General features: G+C 37.0%; 1 protein-coding gene across 1 annotated transcript; it reads left to right on the top strand.

Annotated features, from left to right (window-relative positions):
- Positions 1-3,392: 3,392 nt before the first annotated feature.
- cdh15 (cadherin 15, type 1, M-cadherin (myotubule)) lies at positions 3,393-24,906 on the top strand. The gene is made up of 14 exons (XM_067401549.1): positions 3,393-3,496; positions 13,799-13,960; positions 14,150-14,305; positions 16,044-16,188; positions 16,281-16,462; positions 16,538-16,666; positions 16,752-16,937; positions 18,630-18,868; positions 20,442-20,584; positions 20,681-20,914; positions 22,409-22,648; positions 22,738-22,883; positions 23,050-23,244; positions 24,577-24,906. The coding sequence occupies exons 1-14, from the start codon at positions 3,446-3,448 to the stop codon at positions 24,775-24,777; spliced, it is 2,409 nt and encodes an 802-aa protein (XP_067257650.1). The 5' UTR covers positions 3,393-3,445; the 3' UTR covers positions 24,778-24,906.
- Positions 24,907-25,627: the final 721 nt, after the last annotated feature.

The following is a 25,627-nucleotide window of genomic DNA, read 5'->3' as shown; positions in this document are numbered from 1 at the left end:
ACATCAAAATAAGTTTACTTCTTTAAAACACGACAAACGATTATTAAAACATGATTTAAAATGTACTTCAAAGTAAAACTTAATTTGACATTATTACAAATGCACTTTTTATACACTTAAGTGTGTTGGGAAAGTCTACTCTCTTTAAGTGCACTTAAGTGACCTTTTGTATAGTTTTTAAATACAGTTTAAAGATGTGTAGTACACTAGAAGTGCACACTGAACACAGTTTAGCACATTTATTTTCACAAGAGCTGTTTATGATTGATGAGACTTGGCTGTTATTATGGTCCTGCTGGTAGAAGACGGTACTACACTCTACAGGCAGAAGGCGGCCATGTTTAAAAGGAGCCGTATATTCTGACATTTATTTCTCTGTAAGTACAATATAGCATGGCTTACTTTTCATTATTCATTAGTGTGTCTATCTCCTACAAGACGATCTGTCTGACTGTATGCTACATCTTTGTCTATCACTAGCAAAGCTTAACAATTAGCCTAGAATTGCAAAATGCTAATTCACACAAGCAATGTGTTAAAACATGCTAGCAACAGGCTAATTCATTGTTAGAATTGTGTTAAAACATGCTAGCAACATGCTAATTCATAATAGCAATGTGTTAAAGCATGTTAGCAATAAGCTAAAGCATGGTAGGATCATGCTAAAATGTGCTAAAAAATAATAGCAATGTGTTAAAACATGTTAGTTGTCACAGTTCCCGTGTTCCCCGGACTCCATTTCCCACAGTCCTCCTGTTCTCCACACCTGCACTCACTTCCCTCATCATCTCCCCATCATCACTTATCGTCATCACCTGGACTTCCTCGTTTGCACTCCCTTTATATATGAACTCACTCCCTTCTCTCCTTGTCTGTTCTAAATGCTATTTGATGTGTTGGATGTTGTTTCTAGCTCCTTTATGTTAATAAATACCCATTTACTGTGGAAGTCCGTGAACGCCTCATCTCTACAACACCAGCACGTAACATTAGTAAAGTGTTAAAACATACTAGCAACACACTAAGTCACGCTAACATTGTGCTAAACCATGTTAACAACATGATAATGCATATTAGAACTGTTAAAACATGCTAGCAACATGCTAATTCATAATAGCAATGTGTTAAAGCATGCTGGCAATAAGCTAAAGCATGCTAAGATAATGCTAACAGTGTGTTGAAAAATAATAGCAATGTGTTAAAACATGTTAACAACATGATAATGCATGTTAGAACTGTTTTAAAATATGCTAACAACATGCTGAGTCATGCTAGCAATGTGCTAAAGAATGCCCAGATTATGCTGGCAATGTGCTAAAACATGCTAGCAAAATGTTAAAACATATTAGGATCATGCTAGCAATATGTTAAAACATGCCAGGAACGTAGTAAAACATGATGACAACTGTTAAAACATGCTAGCAACATGCTAATTCATAATAGCAATGTGTTAAAGAATGCTAACAATAAGCTAAAGCATGGTAGCATAATACTAACAATGTGCTAAAAAATAATGTGTTGAAAAATAATAGCAATGTGGTAAAACATGTTAGCAGCACACTAATGCATGCTAGAATTGTGTTAAAACATGCTAGCGACATGCTAATTAATAATAGCAATAAGTTAAAGCATGCTAGGATAATGCTAACAATGTTTTAAAAAATAATAGCAATGTTTTAAAAGATGCTAGTAAAGTGTTATAACATGTTATACAACTTGTTATAACACAAGCAAAATGCTAAGTCATGTGTTAAAACATGTTAGCAGTACACTAATGCATGTTAAAAATTGTGTTAAAACATGTTAACAAAACATGCTAATTCATAATAGCAATGTGTTAAAGCATGCTAACAATAAGCTAAAGCATGGTAGCATAATGCTAAAAATGTGCTAAAAATAATAGCAATGTGCTAAAACATGTTAGCAGCACATTAATGCATGTTAAAAATTGTGTTAAAACATGTTAACAAAACATGCTAATTCATAATAGCAATGTGTTAAAGCATGCTAACAATAAGCTAAAGCATGGTAGCATCATGCTAAAAAATGTGCAAAAAATAATATCAATGTGCTAAAACATGTAAGCAGCACACTAATGCATGCTATAATTGTGTTAAAACATGCTAGCGACATGTTAATTCATAATAGCACAAGCTAAAGCATGTTAAGATAATGCAAACAATGTTTTAAAAAATAATAGCAATGTGTTAAAAGATGCTAGTAAAGTGTTATAACATATTATACAACTTGTTATAACATACATGCAATGTGCTAAGTCGTGTGCTAAAACATGTTAGCAGCACACTAATGCATGTTAAAAATTGTGTTAAAACATGTTAACAAAACATGCTAATTCATAATAGCAATGTGTTAAAGCATAATAACAATAAGCTAAAGCATGGTAGCATCATTCTAAAAATAATAGCAATGTGCTAAAACATGTTAGCAGCACATTAATGCATGTTAAAAATTGTATTAAAACATGTTAGCAAAACATGCTAATTCATAATAGCAATGTGTTAAAGCATGCTAACAATAAGCTAAAGCATGGTAGCATCATGCTAAAAATGTGTTAAAAATAATATCAATGTGCTAAAACATGTAAGCAGCACACTAATGCATGCTATAATTGTGTTAAAACATGCTAGCGACATGTTAATTCATAATAGCAATAAGCTAAAGCATGTTAAGATAATGCAAACAATGTTTTAAAAAATAATAGCAATGTGTTAAAAGATGCTAGTAAAGTGTTATAACATATTATACAACTTGTTATAACATACATGCAATGTGCTAAGTCGTGTGCTAAAACATGTTAGCAGCACACTAATGCATGTTAAAAATTGTGTTAAAACATGTTAACAAAACATGCTAATTCATAATAGCAATGTGTTAAAGCATGCTAACAATAAGCTAAAGCATGGTAGCATCATTCTAAAAAAGTCGTGTGCTAAAACATGTTAGCAGCACATTAATGCATGTTAAAAATTGTGTTAAAACATGTTAGCAACATGTTAAATCATACTATCAATGTGCTAAAGAATGCTAGGATCATGCTACATGAACATGATAGTAACTTTTTTTTTTTTTTACTTTCATAAAACCTTTAAATTTCAAGCTTTCATGGTTATTTTATTTCAGATCTGCCAACATCATGAGTAGAGTTGTCATCAAACTTTACTCATCTCGTTCTGCATGTTCTTTATTGAGTGAGGCTTTATGTGTCTCATTGACCGGCTCGTGGAAGTTCTGGGGTGTGTCCATGCCATGGGCGAGTGTTGTGGGGGCTGTGAGCCCTGCACACATGTGCTGTCACTCAAGCTCCTGCAGTGAGAGAGACGAGGAACGAGACGCCTGTGTCCCTGTGTCAGTGCAAACTTTGCTTCAGTCTTGTTGCATCTCCAGTGTTTTAACATTTGCAGCGGTTTATTGGATCAGAAGGCAGATGATGAAGGCAGTGGCAGTCCTGGTCGCACTGCTGACCGTTGTGTGTCAGGTGAGTGGAGCTTTACTTATTTGTGGACTTCAACTCCAGGACATTTCAGTGAACATTCAGTTGTACAGTGTAATATTAAAAGCAGAGAGGTTGCAATAGTCTTTCCATAAGTAATGGGGGACAATTTTTTTTTCCTATTATGAAATATATTATGATAATCATTTGCTGTAGGTTATCTTGTTGGCTAAAAATTCAGTGTTCAAGAAGTGGTTACAGTTTTGACCTTGGGTCACATCTGCTAAAATCATCTCTAGTGGTTTGGTGTTTAGTAATTGATTGTTAACTGGCTGAACTTACTGTACGAGCCGTCAGATGTATTATACGGTCGCTGGAAATGAATGATCTAAACAAGAGTCAATTCTGACAAACTGAATGATGACAGATAATGAATAAGAAGAGAAATGCAGCTGGTTTGACGTTACAGTTTCGAGGCCCCCTTTGGTCTGTCGCTGGAGTAATCATGAAGACGAGAATGAAAACAGAGCCACGCTGCCGTAAATATTCACCACAATCAGTGATCTGAACTGTTTAGATTCTGAAATGAGAGATTTGTCCTGGAGTTGCAGTCGTGGTCGAGCTTTCATCGTGCTATACATAAACAGCAGAACGGTTTCTCGTGGCTTGTTATTTATGAGCAATTCAAGAGCAATTGCTTCAAAGTTACTCGGGCACTTAAACCGATGCATTTAAACCGATCCATTTTCCCAAATCATATAGACTCTGCTTTATTTGCTCAGAGTTTGCTCTTTCCTAGCTCATTCTGTTTCATTTAAGGATCAACTTTGTCTCAAACATTTCTTTAGGAGAAATAGACAAGAATTAGACGATCCATGAAGAGAATATGTAAAATGAATGTGGATAGCATATCATTTGTCCATTTTAAAGGATTCGTTCACTTCAGAATTCAAATTTCCTGATAATTTACTCACCTCCATGTCATCCAAGATGTTTTTTAATTAAGGAAAACATTGCAGGATATTTCTCCATATAGTGGACTTCAATGGGCACCAAACGGTTGAAGGTCCAAATGTCAGTTTCAGTGCAGCTTCAAAAAGCTCTAGTCTTATCTAGTAAATGTGGAAGAAATTTTAATTTTAACTTTAATTTCAATTAAACATAACTAACATTTCTTTCCTTACAAGGATAACATTTTGAAACTGTATGTCTCTAACACTTGCTCAGAATTACTGTGTGTCTGAAAATAACGAAAGGAGAAGTAAAACTAGACAGGTGTCCAGTTATGTATGTCCAACCTCATGATTTGCTCCTACTTAGTAGGAAAATGACGTCACCTTGTACGCTCTTGATCGGGGGATTTTCTCTGAAATTGGCTGTGAGTGATTAAAGCATATTGAAGGCATTGTCTGGAGTCTTGTCTGATTACAGCAGGTTACCACGGTACTTCCGCCTACGTCACGCGTGACCTTTCCAACATGATTACGCAATGTGTGGCGCATCACAAAGCAGTGCAAGACGAGCATTTGTGGTTAAAAAGTATATACATTTTTATTTTTTTTACAAAATGACTGATAGTTTCTCTAGATAAGACTCTTATTCCTCGTCTGGGATCATGTAGAGCTCTTTGAAGCTGCACTGAAACTGACATTTGGACCTTCAACCCGTTGAACCCCAGTGAAGTCCACTATATGGAGAAAAATCCTGGAACGTTTTCCTCAAAAACCTTCATTTCTTTTCGACTGAAGAAAGAAAGACATAAACATCTTAGATGACATGGAGGTGAGTAAACTATCAGGAAATTTAAATTCTAAAGTGACTTTTTGAAATCGAAGAACGAACATCATTTCGAACAAATTTAGTTTGGAGTTCGTTTTAGGAGTTTGAACAGCTTGCCAAAGAAAAGTTTGCACCAGCTGGTAAACACCTTTGAACTACCATTGGTCCATGGTGATGATGTAATAGGTGGGTGTGGCTCTGAGGCTCCACCTTCTTTAAGGTGTAAATCTTCTCCAGTTCATTTCTTCTGTTCAGTCCGTCGAGGTCAAAGAAGATGAACATGACGACACATGCTAGTGGATGAGTTGAATCAACTCCACAGCAACTACATCAATTTATCCACTAACCATTCAGAAACGTCTAAAAGTTGTAACTTCTTCCTGAGTCTCTCCATCAGTGTCGACTCCGGTTTGAACAATGTAAGGCTGAACACCGTTATGCGTGAGATTCTCCTGTTTTGTTGTTGTTGAGCTGTTAAAGCTCCGCCCTCTTCTGGAAAGGTGGCGTTTTAAGGCTCTGGACGCACTGATCATGTGCTGGGAATTCCCAAAAGCTCGAGTCCCAGGAGAGGCTAATGTCTCACTGAGAACAATGAGATTCTCACATGCCTCTGGTGGTCTCTTTGAGGGCTTGCTATGACTCCGCGCAGCTGTTCCCAGATGCAGACTCAACCCCATTTGTCTCACATGCTAATCTCTGCAGTGGAAATAGGAGGTCAGCGCTCTCAGGCCACGCAATGAGCAAAAAAATCTGTTAATAAAGCAGCCAGTGTTGAGTTCAGCTGGTGATAGTCAGTCATCCTGGCAACTTTGTGTTCCTCTCAGTCACAGACACTGATACAAATCAATCTGTGCCTTCCTTCCTTGTTTACCTTAATCCTGGATTAGGAAACCATGCTGGGACGGTGATAATTGAACATGATTTCCGGTTTGAATTAGCGTGACATGACAGCATTCTGGTTTTAAAGGGTTCAGTCATGGATCAGTTCTTGTAAAATTAACATGAACGATGCCTAAAATAAAATAATAAGAAAAAAGACAGAAAGAAGGTGACTTTGGACACGAGGCATGATATGACAGAACGGCCATCTGTGTGACCTACAACCTCTCGTCCAGCCCGGCATTCTGTCTCTGAGACACAGACGGCATCACACATGTACATGTCACACACACACACACACACACACACACACACACACGTTTGGCCAAATTTGACATTTACCTAATCATGCTACTGATTTAAGAATTATAAGGTCAATGTATACAAGCTTGCTTTAACACACAAATAGCATTTGATCATATGCATATTCTCTGAATTAGTCCACATATAACAAATATTTGTTAGTGTTAGTTAATAAAAATACAGTCGTTCATTACTTGTTAAAGTTATTTCACAGTGCATTGACTGATGTTAATAAATTTTAATAATGTTAGTAAATGTTGAAAGTAACATTATCTAAGATTAATAAATGCTGCAGTATTGCTTATTCTTAGTTCATGTTAGCTTAACTAACGAAACCTTATTGTAAAGTGTTATATTAATGCTTTTCATATTTTTAGTAGAATTGATTTATCTTAAATTACATATTATATGTAATTATTTTTTTTATGAATATATTATTGTAATATATTATTATATTACATTATGTATTATAATATGCTGTTGATGTCCGGAGGGAATATTTGTTTTTTGTGACCCTAAAAGTTTGATTAAATGATCAAAATATGAGGACAATATTCAATATTTTTAAAATATTTTAAATGATGGTTAAGGTTGGTTAAATTTATCTGACACTACAGCATTTATTTTAATATGCAAATAAAAACAAAAATCAGTCATTAATATTTTGTTTTTGAATATGTTCATAATTTCTTTGTATGACAGCCTGGACAAAAACTATGTTGACACAATTTGGTATGCTTCATTGCATTATTATCACACACACACACACACACACACACACACACACACACACACACACACACACACACACAATACACTTTTTAGTTTAGGGTCCAATTCTCACTATAAACTAGTTGCTTAGTAGCATGCATATTAGGATATTGGCTGTTTATTAGCACATATTATTCAGCATGATCTTATTCTACATTCCATAATCATCCCATAATAGTTATTAATAAGCAGTAATTAAGAGTTTACTGAGGCAAAAGTCATAGTTAATAGTGAGAATTGGACTCTAATTTAAGACTTAAGCACAACTATGTAATATGCATACAAAATTTGTAACAAATTTTGAATAATATTTAAATAAAGGGTGAAGATGTCCATTTTCCTATAGGCCGGACATCACTTTTGGCCACTACTGTATATCTAAAACACACACTAAAACTAGCTGAAAACTCGGTTGGACACAGATGCGTGGGCCTAATGCGTTCCACACTCGCTCTGGTTCTTCTCCTCTTCAGAAATGTAGCATATCTCATTCTGTTAGTCACGCCTGCACCATCAGTGCCATGCTCTGGACCAGCTGACCCTGCCATATGTGTGTGGAGCTTCAGGAATGTTTTACTCTGGTAAAAGTTGAGCTAAACTGGGTTAGATGTGACACAGAGAGCAACAACTGTGTACTGGAATTTTACTAAGAGACCCAAAGGTTACACTTTGTTGGACATTCATAAACCTGTCATGAAATAAAGTGCATGTTTTGGTGGATATGTGAATGTGAGGTTGGGGGTTGCCGGAAAGCCTGTGGCTGGCACCTGCTGTCTCTGGGGGAATTAGTTTGTGCTTCAGACAGTAGGGTATTTTCAGCCCCGTGTCACATCAGTGCTTCCTCTGAACAAATGTTTTCACATTCAGCTCAGGAGACATGATGGGGTTCTGGTTCAAGGATCAGATTTCTACACTTTGTTTCAATGGTTCACTTTAGATGTTCTACTAACTATAATAATAATAACTTTGTGACTACATGTCAGTCATTAGAGTAGTAGAATGTCTGAAGTAGACCATCGCAATAAAGTGTTACCAATTTGGATTTTAAAATGAGAAACAAAACAAGAACCAAATGTTGAATCTCTGCAGGTGGGCAGTCTGTGAAGTTAGTGTTCAGATATGAACTCATATCACTAAATAAAAGACCTGAGAATGTACAGATTATGCACTTGTGCATGCCGTAAATGAGGTGAGGAAGTGCATTAGCAGACACGCATAAAAGCTGTAAATGATAAGAGAAGTAACCAAACGTGCAGCTCTGTTAAAGACATTAAGAGACCTCCAGTAAAAGCCACCCAGAAGACTGACTTCCCACCAACACAATCATTTCAGCCTCAAATATCCATCCAGACATGAGTATTCAGTATTCTGTCGCTCGATATTATATTTTTTTTATCTAATCAATTACATGATTACTTAATTCATCAATTTTGGCTGAGAAATCACCCCCCAAAAGATCATTTAATTGTGTTAGATAAGTAAAACATTGAATCGATTTTTACAAAAAAAAATAGGTTTAAAAATAAATAACATTTTATTACACGTACACTTTTAAGGCTAAATGTGGCCATAACATATTTTTAAGTGGCATTTAGGTATATTTACACTGCCTTTAAATATGAATGAAAAATGAAATGATGCTATGAAACTAAAACCGCCAATAGGTGGCGGCAAATCACTGTCTTAAAGGGATAGTTCACCCAAAAATGAAAATTTGATGTTTATCTGCTTACCCCCAGGGCATCCAAGATGTAGATGACTTTTTTTCTTCAGTCGAACGCAAATTATGATTTTTAACTGCAACCGCTGCCGTCTGTCAGTCAAATAATCGCAGTGATTGGGAACTTGAACAATAAGAGTCGAAAAAACTTCCATAGACAAATCCAAATTAAACCCTGCGGCTCGTGACGGCACATTGATGTCCTAAGACACGAAACGATCGGTTTGTGCGAGAAACTGAACATTATTTATATAATTTTTACCTCTAATACACCACTATGTCCAACTTCGTTCAGCTTCCGGCTAGTGAGGTCTGATCGCGCTCTGACAGCGGCAGTGATGTCTCGCGCTCATTGAAGTATATGGGCGAGACATCACTTCCGTCACCAGAACGCGTTTTTTGACCTCACTAACCGGAAGCTGAACGAAGTTGGACATAGTGGTGTATTAGAGGTAAAAATGATATAAATAATGTTTGGTTTCTCGCACAAACCGATCGTTTCGTGTCTTAGGACATCAATGTGCCGTCACGAGCCGCAGGGTTTAATTTGGATTTGTCTAAGCAAGTTTTATTCACTGTTATAGTTGAAGTTCCCATCTACTGCTATTATTTGACTGACAGACGGCAGCGGTTGCAGTTAAAAATCATAATTTGCGTTCGACTGAAGAAAAAAAGTCATCTACATCTTGGATGCACTGGGGGTAAGCAGATAAACATCACATTTTCATTTTTGGGTGAACTATCACTTTAATGAGTGAGTCATTGAATCATTCATTCGACTGAATTATTCAAACGGCTGATTCATTCAGAAATGAAGCAAGTGGCCATCTTTATGAATCAGTGAGTCACTTAATTCATAAAAACTGACATGTAAGTCAATTAAAAATAATTTTAACATTATTTTTTCCTTAATTAATCCACCGATGTTAAATCGACAGCCCTAGTCAACATGCATAATAGAAATTTATTATGACAATATAAACAACATTGCAGAACATAAATTATTTTGCAATATTTACACAAAATATTTGAAAACAAAAACATACTAGTCAAAATGATCACTTCTGTTGAAGCATATACTTTCATAATAGACAAATATCAACTACCTGATTGATCGCTGTATTGATCTATCACTAATTTGAACCAATTGGAATTCACCTAAAAGTGTTTGTACTAACTTGTCTTTCCATGTAAACATTTGTATATTTATTAGTCTGGGTCTGTTCAGAGAAACTAGCCATAAAATGCAGCTCAAAAGTGCCAGTTGTTTGGGAACGGAGTTCTGGAATACACGAGTAAACACTTCAGACCGAGTGTAATGTAGTACTACACTAGCAGAATGGAGAATTCGGGCTGCTCTAAGATTAGTGCTCTCTAACAGGGGCTGTACATGCCTGTAATGTCCAGCATTCCCTCTCAGAGGCGCGCCGTCACGAAACACTTCCACCGCTGCAGCCATGAGGAAATCAAAGATCTACGACAGCCATTGATGCTATTTAAGATTTTTACATGGTGATGACTTAATACTGCATACATAAATGGGGTATAATGATAAAGATATACTGTAGTTCTTTCTTAAAATCATTCTAAATATAAAAGAACTGCAGCTCGCTCTTATAATAAACAGAAGGATATTATCCTCTGGTGTGGAGGCTAATATAGTTATCGTTTTTGGTTCTGAACGAGCCTTTGGACTTTTTGTCCACAAGTTACTTACAGAGTCTTTGGTGACAACTTTATTTTAGAACTGGCTTAAATCATAAACTTTTTTTTTTTGTCGTAAAAAAAAGTTTTAGTTTCCCTGCTAAAAGGGAAAAGCTGTTAAATAAATATTTTGAAACCAGATACCCTTGTGAAAAAGTACAATTTAGCATAGTGTACTTATTACAGAAATAATATACTGTGAACTGAATGTTTTCTGATAATCACATTAACTGTAAATAAATGAAGATATATTATAGTTTATTCTATAATAAATTCAATTAGTGTGTTTTTTTGACTCCACCTCTTCAACTCCACCAACCCGTATAAGGGTTTGAAAACCACATTATAATGTTTACACACAATTTTTAAAGGCTTCCTTATATGGTATCACCCCATATTTGGTATCATTTGAACGCTTAGAATCTTAAACTTTACATAGAATACCATAACTTTTGGTTTTATGATACATAAAGCAGTAAAATTAAGCTTACAAATGCACTGGTGCCATTTACGAATTTTCGCAAATCGATTGCGAAGAAAAATTTCTACGCACATGTATTTTTTATATGTTTCACAAAACAATCAAGTCACAAATCACAAGAAAGCTCTGATTCTGAGGAATTTGCCCATGTAGTTTATTTCATTGTGTGACAATCATAGTTCAAAGAATCGCACAATGAAATATGATCACTCAAAGAAAAAGGCAAGCGTTACATTCCAACTCCGATAACTGTTTCAATCAGCTACAAATAGACAACATATACTATAATATTTATCACTTTTAGCAGTATTTTATGTCATTTCAAAGGGTTTTCTGTAAAATGACACTGGGATATTGCATTTATACCACTGTATATGGGTATAGAAAGACTTTACATTTGTGTAGGTAGAAATATATATATATATTCTTCCCTTTAGGTGCATTTGAATAACTCTTGCAGACAACATGATAGAGACAAAATTCTTTTTTCCAGAGTTTGCTGACATCTAGTGGAAACAACCAGAACTGTCTGCATGGTGTCTGCACTCAGGGACTGAGTTATACACTTTCAAATAAGAATTTACAACAATAAAAATCAAAAAGTGCCTCTTTTTTAGGGGCTTTATTACAGCACAGATAACATATACTATCACTTTCAGCAGTGTTTTATGTAACTTCAAAGGGTTTCCTGTAAAATGACACCAACATTTTGAATTTAGATCACTATTTGTGGGTATGGGAAGCTTTTCAATTTGGGTAGGCCAAATCCACAGTGCTTTATTACTTAAACTATTTACACAATCTTATTTCTCCCTGCATTTAACTTTGGCAAAATACTACAGTTACAGTTCTTGTAGTTTCATAAATCAGTCCTGGTCTGTGGTGAGAGTTTTTCTCAGTTTGACACACATTGTGTCGGCGTATGTGAGAATTCTGTCACCGTGTGTGGAATTTTGTCACTAAAGCACGTTTAGTAGCTGACCTCTGACCCCGGTCAGGTGCAGTAAAAGAGAACGTGTTTCAGAGTGACAGGCCGTGGGTGGCGAAAACTGAGCCTGTTTCCCTACTGAACAGCTGCATGAGTGTGTGTGTGTGTGTGTGTGTGTGTGTTGTATGAGTTCTTCATTTTGGCTGAACATAACAGTGCAGTCGTTAGACCTCGATATATGTGCATGTATCTGTTTGTGTCAATAAAAGAAAGAGGAAAGCGTGAGCTAGGTTCCCTTCACCCCCGCACCGGATTCCACATTAGAGACGCCTCAGCTCCACACGCTCTGAAACGGGAACAAGAGTCTGAACTACAGCTGTATAATACAATGACAAACTGATAAAGGAGCACAAGTATTTTAAAGCAATCTAAATGAACGTGGTACTCTTTCCTGTAATAGTGTGTGGACCCCTAGAGGTGTGTGATAGAAGTGCAAGTTTGTGAGGTTGTGAAAATGCCAACCCTTAAAAAGAGTACTACTTATAGTATAAATATACTTTAAAAGAATATACTGAAGTGCAAACTGAATGTAATGTTATCTACATGTTATTTACAATTAAATGAAAATTAATTATATTAAATTTATAATAATACAATTAAGTGAGCTTAAAAGTGCTTTTTTAAGTACATCTTTATATGTAATTTCACTTTAAATGTATATCAAATAACACTACAGCTAAAATTATAATAAAGTAGGCTATTTTACATGCACTTTAGTTTGTTAGTCAGCATGTCAAAATAAGTGTGTTAGATTATTAAAACAAAGTGCACTTTTTAAAAATCTGCTTAAGTGTGTTAAGAAACAGTCATGAAAGTGTCTCTCTTTATGTACACTGATTTATTTAATGAATATTATGTAATATTGTGTATTAAGTACAGTTTTGTAAAACATACATTTAAGATTTAAAGTACTTTAGATATGCATGTTCAATTCACTTAAGCACACTTCTTTTTCACAAGGGAATGCAGAATTAAATAAAATTAAAATTTATAATTTAATATATTCATGTATAAATGCTAAATATTGAAGTCTCTAACACTAACTTGCAAAATACTTACTTTAGTCATAATAGACAGCTACTTTTGAGTCCTCAATGCAGAAATATTGCTTTTTATGACTTCAGTCAGCAGAGGCATTGCTTTTGCAATGAAATGATGTTATTGGCATAGAAATTATACAGAGTATGTTTACATGACAACGATGTACTTAAAAACTGAAGTTTTTCCTTTTTGCATTACTGAAAATACAGATGACAACGTTGTCAAAACGATCCCGTTCACACAGATCCACGAAAACGACTTTAAAATGCCATATTATGCAAACCAAAAGTGTGTTTTGAGCGGTTCTCAGAGTTTCTAGTCAAAAACAAACAACAACAACAATAATAATTCACTGTAAATGTTTTTTTCTGAAGTGAGACTTTTGAAAGGCTAGTAATAATAGCCATATTTATACTGTTATTCATCAGTGTTAGTGATATTCTTCGAATTTATGTTCATGTTAAGAGGGACGGTGTGCATGTCAACCATTTTTGAGAAATAAATTAGCTTGGTTCAGTTTCCTCAATTTTTGTTGTGGCTTCATAACCATGGGAAAATGTGGGTCCCATGACCAAACCAGCAGAGAACTAGTGGTGTAAACAGCTCCTAAAATCTGCTGTAGATTGTGAGCATGCCATGGAAGAGCATCAGAGTCTGATCCCTGCATGTGTTCTGCTGCAGGTCAGCAGCGGTCAGGTGAAGCAGAGCGATCTGAACCCAGCTGTGCTGAACCCATGGAGACACAGGAGAGCAGGTCCACAGGTCAGGGTGAAGAGAGACTGGGTCATCCCACCAATACGAGTCTCAGAAAACAGCAAGCAGCTCCCTGAAGATCTGGTCCAGGTAAACAAACAGACCTCATTAGTTGCTCACTGTAGACCTGAAAAAGACACTTCACACATTTACTAGATCACACTAATTGAAGCTGTTTAAAGAAGCAATGTCTATTTAGTGATGTAGTTTGTGCTTGAGTCATATTATTATCAGCTGTTTCCCATACAGCTTTAACATGTTCCATGTCCACTCTTGCAGATTAAATCCGACAAGGTTTTCACCGGAGAAGTGATATACAAGCTGGAGGGACCCGGGGTTGACCAAGACCCTAAAGGCCTCTTTGAAATTGATGATAAAACAGGATGGATCAAGAGCAAAATGCCACTGGACAGGGAAAAACACAAGAGTTTTAAGGTAAACATGTTTGTTGAAACTATGTTTATAATTAAAGGGGCTATATGTAAACATTTTCATGTATTAACCACTTTTTTTATTATTATTAACAATGTGTAATGGAACTTAAAAGGTTAGTTCACCCAAAAATGAAATTTCAGTCAATAATTACTCACCCTCATGTTGTTTCACACCCGTAAGACCTTCGTTCATCTTCAGAACACAAATTATGATATTTTTGATGAAATTCGATGGCTCCGTGAGGCCTGCATAGCCAGCAATGACATTTCCTCTCTCAAGATCCATTAATGTACTAAAAACATGTTTAAATCAGTTCATGTGAGTACAGTGGTTCAATATTAATATTATAAAGTGACGAGAATATTTTTGGTGCGGCAAAAAAGCAAAATAATGACTTATTTAGTGATGGCCGATTTCAAAACACTGCTTCAGGAAGCTTCGGAGCGTTATGAATCTTTTGTGTCAATCATGTCAAACCGCCAAACTGCTGAAATCACGTGACTTTGGTGCTCCGAACCGCTGATTCGACACAAAAGATCCATAACACTCGAATCTTCCTGAAGCAGTGTTTTGAAATCGGCCATCACTATAAAAGTCGTTATTTAGGTTTTTTTTGGCGCACCAAAAATATTCTTGTCGCTTTATAATATTAATATTGAGCCACTGTACTCACATGAACTGATTTAAATATGTTTTTAGTACATTAATGAATCTTGAGAGAGGAAATGCCTGTGCAGGCCTCACTGAGCCATCGGATTTCATCAAAAATATCTTAATTTGTGTTCCGAAGATGATCGAAGGACTTACGGGTGTGGAACAGCATGTAATAAATGACAGTAATAGTGAGGTAATAAGGTGAGGGTAAGTAATAAATGACAGAATTTTCATTTTTGGGTGAACTAACCCTTTAAAAATGAGACCCTCTGCGACTTCCTAGGTTGTCTATGAAAGCCTGTAGACTGATTTTTATGTGAAGGAGTCGGGTCGTTTTTGCCGGGAAATTCAAAAGGATGCGACGGTTACGCGCGCTCCCGAGAGCCTCTTCTATGACACATTAATGCTTAATGTTCAGGATAATGCCGAAAGAGCCATTCTGTACTGTAATGCCAATGTGTCATGCAAAGAGAAGGGATTTCAAAGTATAGTTTCACATTGCCAGATCTATGTAGTTTAGTCTCAAATATACAAACTATCATAACAGTGTAATTTTAATTACCTCATCTGTCGTCATGATACTGATGAATCACAGAATTATCCACATCGCTATGATTAGATCATTTCTGAACTGTTGTTTTCTCACCGCTGTCATTTTTGTTGTGTTTATTTTGTTATTGAGAGAAATAACATATATTAATCTATTCTAAAGGAAGGGCGTCGGGATGTTTGCTTACAGTGCATCGCTGCCAATGCATTTCCAATTTATTTTTACTTCTAAGCAAAGAACGAGAACGAATTTCGCCTTGAGTATATCTGGGTCTTGAATCCTGTTCAGTCTCTTCTACAATACGTGTGCATGAGCGATACGTTTCTGGCTGCAGTTCACTCAACGGCCACAGGGTATCGCTAAGGGTTTCTGAATTCTTACTAGTACATTTTTTACATTTTAGTTTTTCTCCTGATTTAAATTAGATTACAGATTCACAGTGTGGTCTCAGACGTATTGTATCTCACAGATAAGAGACTCTGGCATGAAGCTTGAAGAATCATGTGATATTTCTGAATAACTCTATATCCCCAGCTCAAAGCCTTTGCACTCTCACCAAGTGGAGAGAGATTGGAAAGTCCCACCACCATTGAGATCTACGTTCTCGATCAGAATGACCACAGGCCTGAATTTACCCAGAAGGAGTTCATTGGCACAATCCCAGAGTTCTCTGTTCCAGGTAACGTGTACAAAATTAGTCCGATTTTACAGTACTTTTATGCATGAATGGAAGTACCATCTTAATCTTGTTATGTGCTTCTCTGTGATCAGGAACTTCAGTGATGCAGGTGACAGCGGTCGATTCTGATGATCCACTGACAGAGAACGCCGCTCTGAGCTTCTCCATCATTGGTCAAGAGAGTAACCCTCCCAACAGCATTAACAAGACCATGTTTGGCATTAACAACAAAACTGGAGTCATCTACATACGAGATGTGGGACTAGACAGAGATGTGGGTAATTATGAAGAGCGTAGACAAAAGTAATCTGAAGAAAGAAAGCGGTAACATGCCCTGCTGTGTTGTCAGGTGGTGCAGTCCTTCAGGCTGACTCTGCAGGTGGCTGACATGTCTGGAATGGGTCTAACCTCCACTGGTCGTGCCATCATTCAAATCTCTGACATTAACAACCATGCTCCCAAATTCCAGCCGACCGTGGTATGAGACCAATTGAAGACACGCACAGTCTTTGATGTCCACCTGATCTGTTTTCTGAGCCGTTGTTCCAATTTTGTGACCACAGTACAACATGTATGCAATGGAGAACCAGTTCCTTGCTGAGGTGGGCCGGGTCAACGCCACAGATAAGGACCAGAAGGGTGGAGATAACTGGAGGATCAAGTACACCATCAAAAAGGGCAATACTTTAGGACACTTTGCCATCCGCACAGACCCAGTCACCAACCAAGGCATCATTTCTGTGGTTAAGGTGAGATTACTGCCACAAATAGGGTAGATTAAAGACTGTGGCCTCTGTGGCTCGCCATACACTCTTAAAGGGGTCCTTGATTATGATTTCACTTTTTTAACTTTAGTTAGTGTGTAATGTTGCTGTTTGAGCATAAACAACATCTGCACAGTTACGATACTCATTGTTCAATGCAAAGGAGATATTTTCTTTTAAAGAATTCTCTGTTTAAGGACTACAACAAACAGCTGGTAGGGACTACAATGAGCTTCTTCCTGGGTTAGTGACATCACAAACCCCAACATTTACATAAACCCCACCCCCAAGAGCATACAACAAAGGGGGCGGGGCCATGTTGGGCTGCTTTAGAGAAGAGGAAGAGTTGTTGTAGTAGATTTGTTGTCATGCCGTCATTTTACGCCGGACTGCTTCACAAACGAGGGTCAATTCAACGCTGGATTTGCACAAAAGATTAACGTCGTGTTCAGTGCTTCCCACATATTGACTTTACTTGGGCGAGCCGCCCAGGATTAATAACGGCCACCCAAGTATATTTGGAGACACATTTTTGCTTTTATTATATTTATCCTCTTATACTTTTATATCCGCCCAAGATAATGAAACCATCCGCAATCAAATTGCTAGTCGTTTCGTACCGTTTACTCCCGCTAGCATTCCCATAGGCACCGCATTTTGCAAAGTCACAAGGGGGCGCTGCTTCAAAGTGATTCTCAATCAATGAAAAGAGCAGATTTATACAACCTTATCTTAAGTTGATGAATTATTACAAAGTCTACTTCATGGCCTATATATAAAACATTTTATATACAATTGTAAGAATTTGAAGGATCAGCCAGCAATAGAACAGACATTTCAAAATAAGAGTCCCAGTGTATTTCAGTCTTGTTTATATTAGTATGTAATTAAATGTAATAGTATGCTATGTAATTAAAATAAAATAAAAAATAAAATAGATAATGATAAAAACATTATTTGTTTGTCACATGTAGTAATAGGAGGTTTTTTCACCCAGCTACCACCACAAGTATATTTCAAACCCATGGGAAGCACTGACGTTACATGCTAGTGGATGAGTTGAATCAACTCCACAGCAACTACATAAATGTATTCACTAACAATTTAGAAACGTCCAGTTTCATCCTAAAAGTTGTAACTTCTTCCTGAGTCTCTCCATCAGTGTCGACTCCGGTTTGAACAATGTAAGGCTGAACATCGTTACTGACAATCCTCATTTTGGCTGCGTGAGATTCTCCAGCTTTGTTGTTGTTGAGCTGTTAAAGCTCCGCCCTCTTCTGGAAAGGGGGTGGGAGCAGCAGCTCATTTGCATTTAAATGGACACACACAAAAACGGTGTGTTTTTGCTCACACCCAAATAGATTGTGCTGTTTTTTAACAACATGCTGATTGTCCATGCAACAAAATGACTTTCTGGAAAATAAAAATCAGTTGACAAAACGTTGTGAGTTGAGAAAATGTGCTGAATGATGGTAGTAGAGAAAGACAATTTTTAAAAATGTGCATTTTGTCATTGATTTAGAGCAAACTAGTTTATTGTACACTCAACATTTAAGGATTCGGGGTTCTATTTGAGTGTTTATTGCTCATTTTCCCCATCCCATTCAGTGTGTGAATGTGTTTGTATGTATTATTTGCCGACTACATTTCAAACACAATGTCTCTGCTCTCTTGCAGCCTCTAGACTATGAATCGCAGGCAGAGTACCAGCTCGTTGTAACAGCAGAGAATGAAGTCAGCCTTAAAGCCCCATACGATCAAATACACAGTGCTACAGTCACCGTCAGAGTGATGAATGAAAACGAGGCCCCGGTCTTCTATAAAAACCCCATTAAAGTCACTGTTGCTGAGTCTGTTGTTCCCGGTACTGTGCTGGTCTCAGATATTGCTCATGATCCAGATAATGCCAAGCTAAGGTGAGGCTCACTTCTCATTTCACCCACATCACATCAATACCATACACACATTTATACTGCACAGCATGATGAAGCCAAGTTAGCCCTGGAACAATATTCTTATCATTTCTAAGACTGACCTTAACCTGAAATTGTAGTAAAAAGGTTGATTATTAAGAATCTACTCATACAAGGTATGAATTCAGGAGATTGTGCTCCTTGGGTAACCATTGTGAAAATAAAATGCACTTAATTTTTTTCAGTGTGCACTTCTAATATACTTTAAAGTTCAAATCTTAAAAGTATATGTTTTACAAAACTGTGCTTGCAGATAATACAATATTAATAAAATAAAAGGCCACTTAAGTGTACTTAAAGAGAGTACACTTTCATGACTGTTTCTTAACAGACTTAATAAAAAGTGGACTTTGTAATAATGTCAATTTAAAAGTTTGTTTTAAACAATCATTTTATCTTTTGTCATGCTTTAAAGAAGTACACATTTTGTTATTTAAAGCATGGTATCTGTCTGAAACATAAATAGCAATGCTCTAACAACCATCCATAACAATCTAGCAACACCCTAGCAACCACCCAGAGTGTGCTCGCAACCACATAGCAACACCCTTGCAACCACTCCAAGTACTTTAGCAATCGCATAGCAACACCCTAGTAACCACCCATAATACCCTTTAAACCACATATCAACACCCTAGCAACCACCCAACGTACCCTTGCAAGTGCATAGCAACATCCTAGCAACCACCCAGAGGACCCTATAAATCACATAGCAACACCCTAGCAACCACCCAGAATACCCTTTAAACCACATATCAACACCCTAGCAACCACCCAGAGTCCCCTCACAACCACATAGCAACACCCTTGAAACAACATAGCAACACCCTAGCAACCACCCCAAGTACCCTAGCAATTGCATATCAACACCCTAGCAACCACCCAGAATACCCTTGAAACCGCATATCAACACCCTAACAGCAACCACCCAGAGTAAATGAGCAGCCGCATAGCAACACCCTAGCAACCACCTGAGTACCTTAGCAACTGCATAGCAACATCCTAACAACTACCCAGAGTACCTTAGCAATCGCATAGCAACATCCTAACAACCAGCCAGAATATCTTCAAAACCTCATAGCAACACCCTATCAAACACTTTGAGTACCCTAGCAACCACTCAGAGTACCCTAGGAACTGCATAGCAAATGATCTTTCTGAGACAACCTTTAAACTCCAAAAGACAATACAAGTAGTTATGAATTACATATAAAGATGTACTTAAGTCCTACTTAAGTGGGTCAAAAAGCACTCTTAAGTTAACTTAGTTGCATTTAATATAAATTTAATTTAATCAGTTTTCATTTAATGGTAAATAATATGCAGAAGTGTCTGAAAACATTACATCCATTTTGCACTTAAGCATATTCTTTTAAATTATATTAATTCCATAATAAATACTCAATGCTAAAATGTACTTAATTTTTACAAGGGAAAGCTTACATACATTAAGCCTAATCTACTGTATGTTCAAACATTATGTTACAGACACTTAGCATTATGGGTTTTTGTTCAGATTTGAAATCATTCAGGATCCTGAGAGATGGCTTGCTATCAACCATGCGAATGGCCAGATCACTGCCAGAAGAACCTTCAACATCCGATCTCCCCATGTCAGGAACAACATTTACTCTGCCATTGTGAAGGTCACAGATCAGGGTGAGCGCCTCGGACCTGAAAAATGAAATCATGATGATCACAAAATAACCAGTGTGAGTTTGTTTGAATAGACTGTGATGATACCTCTCTGTCCAGATGCAGATAGCATCTCTGCAACAGCAACTCTGGAGGTCCATCTGTGGGAGACCAATGATTACCCACCAGTGCTGATACCCTCGAGTGGGACCGTGTGCAGTGACTGGGACAGAGATAAACTGGGCCTGCTGCTCAGTGCAGTGGACGAGGACATGTCCCCTCAAGCTGACCCCTTCACTTTTATCATTGCTGACCAAAACGTAGCTGCCAATTGGACCATCATAACTCTTAATGGTAAAACATAAACATAATCTATATGTATTTGTGCCCTTTGTACCCAGCTTAGATTAGTATGACAGTCCATCCTGGGCCTGGTTGGTCTGGTTTATGCTAGTTTGGTGTGGGTATACCCGGTGCACAGCCATAGTGAGCTGGTTAACCAGTATGGTCTTTCTGGTGGAACTGGTTTATCGAGATTGTCTTGAAAATCCAAGGAAATCTTGATTAACATAGTTATGCAGCCAAATGACTGGTTTATGCTGGTTTTGCTCCAACCCTAATCAAATACACCTGAATCAAGGGCTGAAATCGCCCCTGTACCTTTAGATACGGCACTATTTGAGCAGATTGCCATTTGAATGGTGTCCGAAACCATAGTGGATGTTATCGGGTGTGCTCATTCAATCCCACAATGCACCACAATAACGAGTGTACAACTGATGTACGCTTAAAAGCTAGAGAATACCCATAATGCACCGTGAGTCACGTGTTGAATGAATTCTGCCGTCTCGCCGGAAAATGGCATCCATTTTCCAAACCGCTGGTCCGATGTGGGTACAGCATAATATCATATAGTTATGAATTCCTTTTCAATTGATTATTAAATTGTTTAATTAAGGTTTATACATGCTACTTTCCATGCCAGAGTTCAAGATAAATCTTTTCATTGCTATGTTAAATCATTATTAAACAGAAAGCACAAACTATGCAAAAGCGGCAACCCTTCCAGCACACTCAGTGTCCGAATTCACACACTCGTTTTAATTCACTCCCTCAAGTGGACTATATTAGTAGACTAATGTAGGGAGTAGTGAATGAGGGTATAGGGGGCGATTTCGGACACAGCCAAGGTCTTCAGGATTAGCCGAAAGCTTAGGAAGCTGATTTGTTGCTTCATAGGCAGCGATTGTGCTCAAAGGTCCTCGTGAAACTCATTTCCGACAGACTTCTGAGGAGGCGTAACGGTCTAATGAAGAAAATAGAGAGAGCTTTGGTGATAACTAAACAAATATTTACAGTTGTAGGACATGTTTCTCAATACTTAGGTCATTTTTTAAAAACTCTTCATGCAGTTCTGGTTTTTAACTTTCAACTTGGCACAGCAGTAAATGCAAAACAAGAATGACTCTTTAATTCACAGCAGTAAATGTTACGTGGTCCATGTTTACTTTACAGTTCATACTGTACAAAACTGATCATAGGATTCGGACATGCCTTGTTGCCTTCCTGCCTCTGTATGCTGCCAGCGATCGCAGCCTAAGAGAGTTACAGGCAGGTGAGTTTGATCGAGGTTGAAGCCGAACTCTGCAGTAAAGTTGAGAAACCCTGCTTTGGAGTAACCGTAGAGCTCCCGGAGGCCTTCTATCCTGCAGAGTTCAACTCCAACCATAATGAAGTTAATCAGGTGTTCAGGAAGGTGTGTTGGATCAGGGTTGGAACTGAAGTCCCCTACTTTGATTTCTAAGACCCCTTGTTTTCTCTTCTGTCTCTTCACATATTCGTTCTCAGAGACCCATGCAGTTCTCCAGCCGCTGATAGACATGGAGAGAGGCGAGTTCTCAATCCCTGTGGTCGTGTCAGACTCGGGCTCACCGCCGCTTTCCTCTAACGCTCTGGTCAACGTGACCGTGTGTCCCTGTGACAGTTTCGGCGACTGCAAGAGCTTCACCGCAGCCATCTTTGGAGCCAAAATGGGAATAAGCTTCATCGCCCTTATGATTATTATAGGAAGCGTTGCATTTCTGTTGTGTAAGTAAATGCTGTATTTATGCCTAAACACCAACAAACCTGATGAGCTCGAGTATATTTTGCTTTAATAAACCTGATTGCGTTTTCAGTTCTTCTTCTTCTCACCGTGGCGGTGAAGGGCTGCACAAGGAAGAACATTGGAAAAGGAGGAAGTCTGCTGGTCGGAGCGTCTGACGACGACATCCGAGACAATGTCTTTCACTACGATGAGCAGGGAGGAGGAGAAGAGGATGAAGTGAGAGCAGTGACAACATATATTTTACATGCAGATATAGTGTAGATACATTTCATTGTTCTCAGGCAGCAAAGTTGAACAAACTTGCATGTTTGTTGGATTTATTTGTGTTTTAAAGTGAAATGGAGAATGTCCTGAAAAACCTAAAGCTGTTTCTGTCCAATAGGATGCGTTTAATATCGATTTTCTGAGGAACCCACGTGACGTGGTCCCTGCCCCGGCCTCATTTTTCCCACAAGACTGTGGCCTGCCCAGAGGAAAACAACCTCTACGGAAAGACGCACCCCATAACCTGCCTTCTCCTACATATCCACGCAAAACTCCTGGAGACCCAACCGACATTGAAGAGTTCATCAATGTTGTAAGCCAGTTTTCTTTAATAAGGAATAAGGTTTCCGCTTTATATTAAGTGTCTTTATGTACTAACATTCAAACTAATCATATGATACGATGCACTTATTGTGCACAAACAAGTTTTACATTGTACTTATATTTAATTTCTGTAATCTGTTGACCTTCCTACCCATACCACCAAACCAGCCCTAACCTTACCCGTATCCACCTCAATAGCAGCACAAGTGTTTTTCAATACAACATCAGCAAAATAAACATACTATACCTACAATTATTGGTTACACTTTATTTTAAGGTGTCTGTATTACAGTGTAATTATACATTTTAGTACTGAGTAATAATAATGAACTACATTTACTTAATTTAGGTTTTGGTTTAGGGTTAGTTGCATGTAATTATGCATAATTTATGGTTACTACTATAGTAACTTCATGTAACGTGTAACACGAACACTATAAAATTAAGTGTTACCCAATTTTTTTTTTTAATGTACATAGTAGTTAAAGAAATCTTAGCATAAAGCGAAATAAGATTCAGTTTGGAATATTTGTGGGTAATTCTCTGGAAAATTCCATTTAATTGGAAAAGTATAAAACTGAATTTAAGAAATAAAATGTCAATACTTGCAAAGTATTATTAGTTGTTTATCATTACTAATCCAAATTAAGCGCTGTTTTAACTGTCAAAATAAATTACAAATTGAATATTTAAATCATTAAATTCTGACTCAAAGTATTTTTAGAAAAAAAAGAGAATTTAAATTATTTTATTTTTTTTTACTTTATACTCTTTATACAAAAATTAAGCTTTTTTTTCAAGATTTACGCATTACACTTAATAGTAAAATTCCTTCAAACTGAACTGAATAATCCTTACATATTGTGAATTAAGAATTTTAATGAGTAAAAAAAAAAAAACTAGAGCTTAATAAAACATTTTGTATAAATATTAATGGAATAATGAAATGGACCATTTATTTTATGTGTTTCGTATTCATAAATTTAAAAAAAAAGGAAGAAAATGTTTACATTTAAATTCATACAAAATGTTTTATTAAACTAGTTTTTTTTTTTCATTTATTTAAAATTCTTAATTCATAATATGTAAGGATTATTCAATTCAATTTGATGGAATTTTACTATTAATTGAATTTTTTTTTTTGGAGTGTATGACCATAAAAATGCAATGAAGATAAATGCACACATGCAAATTGTCTGATATTCTGATGAAGAACAAAATTTTAAAATAATTGTATTATAATTTCTTTGCAATAAACACTGAAAATCGCATGCACTTTTTTTGTGTGACAAATTTCCCCCTTTCTGCTTCACCTCAACAGGGGCTGGACGCTGCTGACAATGACCCGAACGTCCCACCGTACGACACAGCGCTGATCTACGACTATGAGGGAGACGGCTCGGTCGCAGGCAGCCTCAGCTCCATCGCCTCCATGGGCTCAGATGGTGACCAGGACTATGACTACCTCAACGACTGGGGGCCACGCTTTAAAAAACTGGCGAACATGTACGACCCGCGTTAGACGCCAGACTGACTCTTTCATTCAAGATGTCTGGATACTCTCATGCATGCATGTCCTTCAAATCTTCATGCAAACACATCTATATGAGAGAGTGCTCATGATGTAAGGGGAGGTTTACATTATTGATTATTATAGATAAATAGACTATCTATTCCCCAGTGATAAAAGTCATCAGTGTTAGAAGAGAGAATGCACACACTCTGTCCCTTTCCTTCATGGATCAGTGGATCATCGTGATGATGTGACTCACACTTATGGCTCTTACTGTGAAAACTGATTAGACAGGGTGCAAAAAAGGATGCCTTGTTCATAAAATGTGTGTCATGTTCTTGAGGGATTATTTTAGCTGATGACCAATACTGAGGTTCGCTGAGCATGTGGGGTAAGCGGCAAGAATTATGTACCCGAAAACGATCCACTTATTCACTCATACCCGTCATTCTAAACCCATATGACTTTCTTTAATTCATGGAACACAGAAGGAGATTTTTTATATTTTGTTGAATTTCAGCTGCTCTTTTATATATGCTTTTATATGTGCTCTTTTTTTATGTACACACATACATACTTATTAGGGGAGGGCGATATGACAAAAATCATATATCACCATTTTGAAAAAAAAGGGGAAAAAAGCAAACAGTGATAAAATAATAAAGAAACTTATTACAAGCATATAGAAAAACAAACTACAGTAGAATAAAGACACGAATGAAATAGACCTGAAAAACTTAAAAGCACTAGAAATAAGAAATGCTTGTATAAAGTAATCAAATGTATATAAAAAAGACTGTATAGTCTTCGCAGTGTAAATTAAATATACATTTTATACATACATTCTTATTAAATGTGA

This window comes from Chanodichthys erythropterus, chromosome 11 (genome assembly GCF_024489055.1).
Source record: "Chanodichthys erythropterus isolate Z2021 chromosome 11, ASM2448905v1, whole genome shotgun sequence".
Classification (NCBI taxonomy): Eukaryota; Metazoa; Chordata; class Actinopteri; order Cypriniformes; family Xenocyprididae; genus Chanodichthys; species Chanodichthys erythropterus.
Note: the sequence above shows the minus strand (reverse complement) of the source record. Positions and strands in the feature narration are given on the sequence as shown.